General features: G+C 35.1%; 2 protein-coding genes across 3 annotated transcripts; both read left to right on the forward strand.

The window, feature by feature from the left end:
• The first annotated feature begins 2,114 nt into the window (after positions 1–2,114).
• On the forward strand, positions 2,115–4,411 carry LOC144359577 (uncharacterized). Of its 2 annotated transcripts, none has more exons than XM_085494839.1 (6): positions 2,115–2,184; positions 2,579–2,709; positions 2,885–3,025; positions 3,114–3,224; positions 3,398–3,554; positions 3,748–4,411. In XM_085494839.1, exons 2-6 carry the CDS (start codon positions 2,617–2,619, stop codon positions 3,840–3,842), a joined length of 597 nt encoding a protein of 198 aa, XP_085350965.1. In that variant the 5' UTR covers positions 2,115–2,184; positions 2,579–2,616; the 3' UTR covers positions 3,843–4,411. The 2 variants fall into 2 exon arrangements, with proteins under 2 accessions (XP_085350965.1, XP_085350966.1); XM_085494840.1 differs by having other exon boundaries at positions 2,115–2,180.
• Positions 4,412–8,889: 4,478 nt separating this feature from the next.
• LOC102809574 (beta-1,3-galactosyltransferase 5-like) lies at positions 8,890–9,918 on the forward strand. Its single transcript, XM_006821514.1, has one exon. It carries the CDS (start codon positions 8,890–8,892, stop codon positions 9,916–9,918), a length of 1,029 nt encoding a protein of 342 aa, XP_006821577.1.
• Positions 9,919–10,428: the final 510 nt, after the last annotated feature.

Genomic DNA, 10,428 nt, shown 5'->3' on the forward strand with positions numbered 1-10,428 from the left:
GGCACAATGATTTATTGACACAGCAATGAAAATGTAAGTGTTCAGGAAGCTGGAAATTCAGTCTTCCTTCCTCCAATCATGGAGCTAAAAGAAGTTTAGCTCCATGCTCCAATCGACATACAACGTGATGACACAATATTAGGTTATCAAAACCGATAGGTTCATGAATGCATATATTTGCAATAATTCGTTCATTACAGAAAAGACACTAGAGAATACAGGACAGGCAACTGTCACAAACATCAAAGGAAAAAATGAAGTTCCTTGGGACTGTTTCCCAGTCAGTTTAGGTAGGTTAGATTTATTTTTTTGTTCGAAATCCACAAAGATTTATTTATTTATTTATTTATTTATTTATTTATTTATTTATTTATTTATTTATTTATTTAATTATTTATTTATTTATTTATTTATTTATTTATTTATTTATTTATTTATTTATTTATTTATTTATTTATTTATTTATTTATTTATTTATTTATTTATTTATTTATTTATTTATTTATTTTTATTTTTTTTTTTTTTACACTTACTTAGGAAAGTATACCAAGTACACAATGGAAACAAATTACAAGATACACTGTTCATTAAACATACGTCATGGGGAACACACAATTTCTAGAACCCGTGTTAATTCCACAAAATCAGAGCTAACACAGTTGATACAGATCCTAACAGTAACTCGAAGTATTCCACGTGGCTACATGATTTGAGATTGTATTAGCGCGTCCTTTCGTAAAAATATATCGCCTTATCTTATTTAATTCCCAAACTTGAATATGAATTAAATATCTTCGTCATTTCGAAATCGTCCCAACATATGATAATACTTTGTTAAACAGTCCCTATCTGTTCTCATACCTTATGTCTTGTACTCTTTGTCCGAGCATCACCTTGTGTCATGTTTTTTTGTATCCCGCAGCTAGAAACAGTATATACACACACACACGTGTTAAGTTGTCCGTACTAGCTTGGTATAACATAGGGCAATAGGACATCAAGTATGTTTGTCATTGGCTAACAAAAAAATAAAACATAAATTACTTCGAGTGGAAAAAGTACTACAGTTTGTGTGACCTGCATCCAAACCGATCTTATGGATTGTGGTAAACCCATTAAAATTGAGACAGTAGAAACAACCGTTTGTTCTTGTTACAAGAGTGCGTTGCAAACACTAAATACATGAACACACCGAAACTGGTTTCCTTGAGCTGAATTAAAAACACTAAAACTGAAACAATTCGAGGCCTACTCATTATATACAGTTTGACCTTGGGATATTTAGAACAAAGACAATCTGCTTACATACATACATGAAGTGCAAACTAATAAAATTCAGTTGATTGGTTCGGTAGAAGGGTAAATAATAAAAGTGCAATATATGTCAATATCACTTCGCCACTAATCAGTTACGGACACTACAATCTCTAGTTGTCACAACATAAGCATAAGGAAACTAGAAAGCAATTTACTAAACAGATTTTGGATATAACAAGTAGAAACAGAAAATATATATTACGTATATTGAAGCATGGAATAAAGTGAGGAAATACATCATGAGTGTATAAAGAGTGTTACACATTCACTAACAACACCTGAATGACCGAAAACGCTTTAAGGATGTATCACAAAGTAAAAACACAAAAATGTGGCATATACAGTGAAATCACGGCTGCTAATATCATCGGATTTTTGGTAGATTACAAATATATGAAAGGAGTATTTTCTACGATTTCATTCCAAAATCGATAATACGTAACAAAGTATACCACACTGACTGTCACGGCATTGAGTACATAAACGTAAAGCTAGGTTTGAATTTGTATTGAACCGAAATAACTAGGGTCAGTATAAACACGTCTGTTTTCAGTGCGATATAAATTTAGGAAATAACTCCTCAAGTTGTCAAGTGCATGTTTTGCGCTTATTGACCTCTGGAAAACATCAACAATTGTTTACTGGTTACAAAAATAAAAACAAAAGACTTGACAATTCAAGGCCGCAAGATACATTCGAAAAAACAATGTGAGTGAAAAACAATGTACTTACAATTACAATTGAATTGATTTATCCGGTTTAAAAGGTATAAAAGTAGGGCCAATGTGATTACGTCCAAATCACTTCGACGCCAACCAGCTGTGGAGACCAGAATAACCGGCTTGTCACAACTACCCTGACTGGTAGGTAAGTGTAAACTGTTCTTAAGAAGCTGTGTTATTTCTGTGCATTCAGATCTTACATATCAGCTACGATATACACCAAGTTAGTACGGATCCGATCAGTCGGACGTTGAGGTCGTATTCGCGCGTTATTTCGATGTATATCATATCGTCTTATCTTATTTCACAAACTTTAATAAGATAAATTGTCTATGTCGTTTTGAAATCACTCAACATGGCAATACTTTGCTTGTTCGACAGTCCCTATCTGTGCTTATGCATCATTCCATATCAATACATTATATTTAATGTCCATTTGAACAGGCGTCACTAGTTTTACAAATTGTCATTGCCAGCAACACACAGCACTTCATTGCAATTTAATAAGAATTAGGAATTTAATTAACTTGTATTCACAGATCTTCTTACAGATAAAATCACGTTATAGTTGAAGACAATGAAGGTGTACATTGTTATCGTTTTTGTTGCCACTGTCGATCTGCTCGTCTATGCTCGAGCCAAGTCTATGGATGATACTATACAGAAGAAGGTTAATATGTAACTTATTTTACAATGTGTGAATTTATTGAATTCTAGCGATCATATGACAATGAGAGAATGCACGATTTAATTATTCATAAACACTTTTAGCTGCACACTGTTTAACTCATTATCGGAAATAATTTATATTCATTCCAAGTTTTATATTTTTGAACATTTAACAGGAAATCTACCAAATACAAGTTCAATATAATGGAAATACTGCTTTGGAGCAAGTAGAACTTGACACTACAGACAATATTGAAATATACGAAAACATTCCATTCAATGAGAATGCCGTGGACGCGATCTTAGATTTTGATAGAGTAAGTGTTTGTTTATGTTCACCTAATTTGCATAAATATTAACGATTGTCTGCCTGTATCAATAACTATAACTTGTTGCATTATACAGGGACTGGAAGCATTTGTATTCCATCACAAAAATGAATGTTTGATACGACCATTTGATGGAAAGTCCATCTTGAAACCGAATGATTTGAAACAGTACTTGGAGAGTGACAAGGTATGTAAACAATTTGTTTAGATGAATGTTGAATTCCGTGATCGTGATTTTCTAAAGATGTTAATAACATTCAAATATCGTTGTCTGTCAACGATGTGTTTTGACACTTTTTGTGAGTAATATGAGTAACTTATATTAAACCACTTTTAATAAGCCGTGCATCTTTTCCCTAGGACACTGGATCAATGGAATTTACAGAAAGTGAACCAGAATATTGGACAATCTCATCAAATCCTTTGCTCAAACGAGATATGGTTGGTAACGTCATAAACAAAAGGTGTGGTGATCGGGAGATTTATTGGCTTCTGCCAGGAGCATGTACATTACATGGTAGGTTATGATTCAAATAACAAAATCCCAAACAGATTGTTTCATGGATAACTAAATGATTTATATGATTGTCTCGTGATTATCCTCATTGAGTGAAAAGAGAATTTAGAGACACACATCAACAAAATCAGAAAAAGAATGTTTGACTTTGAACGTTACATTTAATACATGTTTCTGTTTTACTATTTCACAGGTGGACGTACAGCTAGAAATGCCGAGGTTGGATTAGTCGAAACACATTCACTGTATTCTGATTGTTGCGTAATTATAATAATTATAATAAGATGAAGATGACTGAAGTCCAATCCATAGTTATTAAGACGTAATTATATAGCGGCGATTATAATATTTTTAAACCAAAATGTAAATCAGTGTTAATATATTGTATTATTCAGTAATGTCACTACCGATTTGACAATAATGTCACTCTTATTTTGATTTTGCATTACGCAGGCTATGATACTATGATACATTTCTATCACGATTCACTGGAAAGTTTATTTCATGTAAATAGGGATATTCCTGTAGTCAAATGATCTTCAAATGATTACCAATGCTATAGATGACATTCTTGCAATGCTCCGAACATGTTTCACGCGATGGCATAGATTTTATAGATAGCGAGTCGACAGAACAAAAAGTTTAGTTGAAATATCTGTAGTGTACAAGTTGCATTTATGATCTATTTTTCTCTAGTGGCATTCTACAACATGCTTGATATACAAACAAACGCATATCACGTATAGAAAATCAGTTTCTATCTCCCATGACTACACATTATTTGTAATAATTACTGTAATAATAATGTTTGATTATCCGTTGATAACATGTAATAAAATGTCATTCTATATTTGAAATCTTGGAGTGTTTACATTGAAGAATTGGATAGGATGTAAGGAAAACTGTGTTTTAATCAGAGTGCAACAAGGTTACATCTCATCAGAGTACTAATAACTTATAATATGTTTATATAAGGATATGTCAGAAACCGGAAATTAAGGGAATGTTATGCTCGATTTACTTGCCAGAGTTACGACAAGATAAATAAATACCCCCTTGACATTCAAACACTTGGCCCATTGTTATCAAGCGAATGTTTTTTGTACAAGGATGTTATTATCACAACCGACACATGGAACTTACTTAGTGGCTACACAATCTAAATGTATTTCTGTCATTTCGCTAAAATTCAACTTCAAAAAAAAGCTAGATTATTCTAGTTATAATGTTAAACAAAACAGTTACAAGCATACATTGCCCATCAAGCAAGATACAGGACACACAGTTTTTAATTGGATTTTGAAATGCGATTAATTGTATTTTAACGTTACTTTTGTTTTTATAACACAACAACAGAAAACTACAGCATTTAAGGTTCACAATATAACTACCAGGGAAATCTCATTGTCTGTAAAACTTGGCACAGATTGTATTTAAACTAGTTTTTATTTGTAAATCAGTTTTTAAAATATGCAGCCTATTTATGTTAGGCAGTTCACCTATTTTAGTCTACTAGTTGGGGTTATTATTGTGACCTCACTCGTTTGAAATCTGCCATAAAATTATGAACATGCCATGCAATACATTATTTACATGACGACAGAAGAATTTCATCATACACACTGGCTACACACTTAATGCCAATACACAGTAAATAGATAGGCGACATCGAATCTAGCACATAAATCCTTTTTTTAGTTCTTTTAGTGCCTTTTGTTTTTATTTAATTTTAACGGTTCTCTCGTTTTTCCGCCCTCAGTGGCCAACAATAAGAACAAGGATATTGCATATGATACTCGTTAGGAGCGCAGTTCAACCTGAAACAGGAGAAGGATGTAAAGTGTTATAACTTATTTGCATTTTATTATCGGGTTTTGTAATTTCTGACGGTAATTAGCGTAATTAGCCACAGAAACCATATTCGATGTTTGGAATTACGTGACAGAGATTTGCCGCCATCTATTCAAATCGTAATGCTGGTAGTATGATGAGTTAATGCAGTGTTTAATGTGACGTGAAGATTGGAGACATTTGGAAGAAGCAGACGACACTCTTTAGGTGGCAACAGGTGATAATGGCGAATGGGCGGCATGTATAAGATATCCATTAACCCGTGGAACGAAGATGACACAGACGATGATAAGTTGACCTTTGAACCTCTTCTGACAGAATGCGTTGGGCAACAATAAAAAACCTAGCTTGTTAAAACTAGTGTAAATTAAAAGATTTATTGTACATTAAAATTATCTGGCACTTTATTGATATTAATACGTTTATAATGAAATAAAACTTAACCATGCTGGGCGAACAAAATATCTCTTTGTTTGCTTTTTGTTTGCCGCTTACCCCCCTCAATAATTTGGTTAATCTTTTATGATATCAACATAGGCAAGTGGAGATATGACAGCGCAGTGAACGGCGGACCAACTCGATCTTTTGTCGCGGGCGTCAAACTTACGAAACGTGTAACTGACTTTAAAGGTGGGTATGCATATACAGTATACGACAGAGCAATTTGATGTAAGGCATTTCTTCACAGGGTGTGTTGCATAATTACACAAATAAACACATAAGTTTGGCACACTAAGCCCGGTGAAAAGCCTTGTTACGAGCCTCGTTGTTATCCCGATTTTCAAGTGTATGGGTTTAAACTGGCAAATTCTGCCTTATAAACGGATCCTTTTAAAGGCTCCGATCAAGATGGGGCATCTTACTTATTGATTCCGGGTTCGACGTACTACTCCGTTGTGTATACAATACACAGCCTTAGCCGCAATCAGTCACGCACGCACACTCGATACATGAGTCGCATAGTTTGCATAACACTCGAGAAGAACAGAGAACTGAAACGTGTATTGCATTTAGAATACGGCCGATTTATCCGTTGTTTCCTCGACACGTAAAATAGGTTGTGTCTGCCCGGCGTTTGTTGCCGTTAGTTGTCATGGTTTTGCGACGATGATTCCATTATTTGACATTTTTGTCGCCATTTGCTTTCCCGACAATATTTACATGCTAGTTTTTGGGGGATTTTCGATTTTCGGGTTTGAATTTTATAGTGTCTACGGGTTTTTGTACAAATGCTCACAAATAGTGTTTATTGTGGTCGAACGTTTGGACATACAGACACTATAAATGGGCCCATTAGCTGCAGTTAATCATTCGTGTTGTATTTTAAAGTAGCTATCCAGAAATGAGCTCAGGCTCAAGTAGGATTTCTCATTGCTAGTTTTGTATTAGGAGCTAAAGTGTGAAACCGTATATTGTACTATAGGCGATGTCGCTGAGTGGTACCAGAATGACTAAGGGCTGTACCATTTGTAATCTTGGGGGCTGGCATAAACATCTCTGGAATAAGTACTAGTATAACATTTTTCAGTAAAATAAAATTACAAGTAATGACAGTGAAAAAAAAAAGAAAATTTATTCTACCAACATTCTCTCTTGACGCCACAATTCTCTTATGAAACGTCCCCATGTTTTATCTAGAATTAAAAGTATTATACAAAATCACTTATATATTTACATACCCAGTGAGTATAATGAAAAATGTTCTAAATGTTATGGCAAATCTCAAATAACTGAGGTCACATTAATAGCGTCAGATAAATATGCAAAAAAGATAGGTGAACTGCCCACTAGAAATAGACTGTTTTTTGTATAACAGATTTACAGATCAAAACTTGGTTGTAACAATTTGTGCCAAGTCTTTCCCTTGTAGTTATACTATGAACATAATACACATATACACCCTGCCTTTTGCCATTTTTGTCCGTAAAAATTATCACGTCACATAGGAAATAATAATAGTGAAGACTGGTGTATTTGGCGTTTGAAGTTAAAAATGGATGCGTAGTCGTCTCTGCGCATGACATGGTAACCAACTATGTACCAGATATGGTATCGTCCAAAACGTATGGTTTTGCTGAGCCAGCCATCCATGACCGTTCCTACGAAGCCGTATATGATTGGGTCATGAAGTCAAGTCAAAAAACTTTAAAGGGCGGCAGTCGTCATGCCGTGTCCTGTTCGATATGGGACTCATAGCGACGTATAAAACACATGTAAAATACTACATAGTTTGTTTACATGAAATTATAACCCGTGCTACGCGAAGACCACCGCGCTTTAAGAGCTGGGTCCATTAATCAGCGTTCCATTAATGACAGTTCGTATCAATTTGAAATTTAAACCAATAGATTTTGTCGCCTTGTAACTACTATGTCTTACTGTTAAAAACACACGACTTCGCATCCGATTCCACATTGAGAGTGATAATTCTAACAAAGTATCATTATACGGCTGAATAAATGAACATTGACTGGGAAAGATGCAGATACGACTACCCACTCATTTCCGCATTTTGAAACGCTGAATACTCTGACAATGTGCTAAGTTGTTTGTTTTCTGTTTTCACCAGTCTTCAGTCTTGGAAAATGATATTTGAAAAAAGTTAGGTGAAGGAAAATTTGAATAAATACAAAACGATGCAAATAATGGGAGATTTGGCGGCAATTGTTTTACATTAAATATGTTGAGAAATATGACAGAGAAATCTATTAACTTAAAATAAAATAAATAACACTGCACTATGTCCCGTTTCACAGAATAAAAACATCCAATAAATAATACATTCTCATCTGTGTGAGTTGGCAATACATGCTCATCTTAACTCCTTTACAGTGACATCCACATTACATTTGACACGCGAACCAGAAAATACACTAACGTCACTTCCTTTCAGTAGTTCCGTAGTTCCGTACTTCATTCCAAGTTAAGTAGTCAAAAGCGTGATTGACAGCTGGTGACAGTGTGGTGATTTGAGAATGTTATAAAAGATTAGTTGTAAATAACAAGTTTGAGTACTTACTGTCTTTCAAGAGGAAAAAAAGTAAACTTGAAAGGAAGTATGAAACTTCTGAAATAAAAGTGTTTCCCTGTGCTCACACATCAAATGTCAAATTTACCAGACAAGAACTTTGAATTTATGAAAGAAAATGTGCTTGTGTGAGACTGTATAAATAAAATGTTTGATTCCAGTGGAAGGGAACATAAATTTGCGCAAAAAAAAATGATGAGGTGCAAAAATACCTTGCATTACTTGACATGTTCATAATCCCACCCCGGGTTTTCGAATGGTGTATCTCTAAAATCCGTCAAAATGATATTGATATTGCGTTGTGACATCATTGTGACATCATGTATCATAGCTATTTGCTTCTTGGGGTTTTGAGCTTACGTCACTTCCTCTATCAAAAAATATAATTGTATGCACGAATAATAACCACGATATAATTATTCATTGTTTTCAGAATCTAGGATATAAGAGCAAAAAATGAGGCTGACGAAGATATGGAAATATGCATTTATCAATCTGCCATTTGTCGTCGCCTTCAGTTTGTTCGTCTTCTTTACGACTGAAAAGGATGGGCTGAGGGGAAATTTAGCTGGTCGGGTTGAGGTCGTAAAGGTGCTTCCTGCATCAACAGAGCCTTCTTTGAATACTTTTGTTTGCAACGACGGTGTTTTTCTCGTAACCATGGTGATATCACACTTCGGTCATTTCCATGAAAGGTATCTAATTCGTAAAACGTGGGGAGGTGTGAAACGCGTACATGATATTGATATTCGAACTGTGTTTCTGCTCGGAAAAGATCGAGAACATCATCCAGGAACAGTTAGGCACCGAAATCAGCAGACCGTGTTAGAAAAAGTACGGAAAGAGAATGCGCTACACGGTGACATCATCGTTCTTGACCTTGTTGATCACTATTTGAACTTGACTTTGAAAACTCTACAGGGTCTGAATATCATTACAAACAATTGCTCGTCAGCTGAATATGTTCTAAAAGTGGACGACGACGTTTTTATCAATTACGATTTGTTAGTTAAACATATTTCCTACAGTGCCCGCGAAAATTTTGTGATCGGATATTTGCATGAGAACGCCCGACCCATACGGTCGGCACAGTCGCCGGAATACGCAAAGTGGTTCACTCCAATAACTACTTATAACCGGACTTATTATCCGCCATATTTGATCGGCCCTGCTTATGTCATGTCACATGATGTTGCCAAGGCGATAGTTCAAATATCTCCGCAGGTGCCCTTCCTTCCCTGGGAGGACGTTTTTATCACAGGCTTGTGTCTGGAAAAATTGAAAATGACGCCAAAAATGGACAAGCGTTTCGACACCAATGGTGAACAGTTCAAGCAGAATGTCTCATGTCCAATCAACAGATTGTTTGCAATTCACAACCACGGCAGTCTGTCTCAGGTTTGGACCTTGTTTCGAAATGAAAACAGAGATACACATTGTAAGGACCGAACACTAGCCTTCGAGCAAGCAGGAAATTCAGAGTGAGAGAACAAAAAACAACAATGTGATTGTTGATAGACTAACTGTGTGAGAAATATTGCACAAACCAGGAGTTATTCTCTCGGGGTGATAAGAAAACGAACTTAGTTTAGTCCACAACGCATGCGTCAACATTTACAACGCTACGTTTTAGTAGTAGGAAATTCCGTTTATATTCGAACACTATTGAGACTTCATCACATTGATAGCATGTCTCACAGAACAGTTGCATCTGATCCTTGAACGCCAATATTTCGCTGCCAACATTTTTCAAAAGTTAAGTTTGTCGTGAAAGTTATACAGAGTCAATATGTATACTTTTGGATATTTTATTTTACAATCGCTATAATATGATTGATCGGTAACTGGATGTCACGTACAATATTCCTCTACAGGAATAAAGCGCATGCGCATTCGTATAACTTGTGCGTACCACGAATTCAACAAACATGCGCAATTTATTATTTCACCATTTTCACATTGGATTATTGTTCAGTGTGAGTAGAATATACTATC

This window comes from Saccoglossus kowalevskii, chromosome 21, assembly GCF_978046115.1.
Source record: "Saccoglossus kowalevskii chromosome 21, keSacKowa6.1, whole genome shotgun sequence".
NCBI classification, from domain to species: Eukaryota; Metazoa; Hemichordata; class Enteropneusta; family Harrimaniidae; genus Saccoglossus; species Saccoglossus kowalevskii.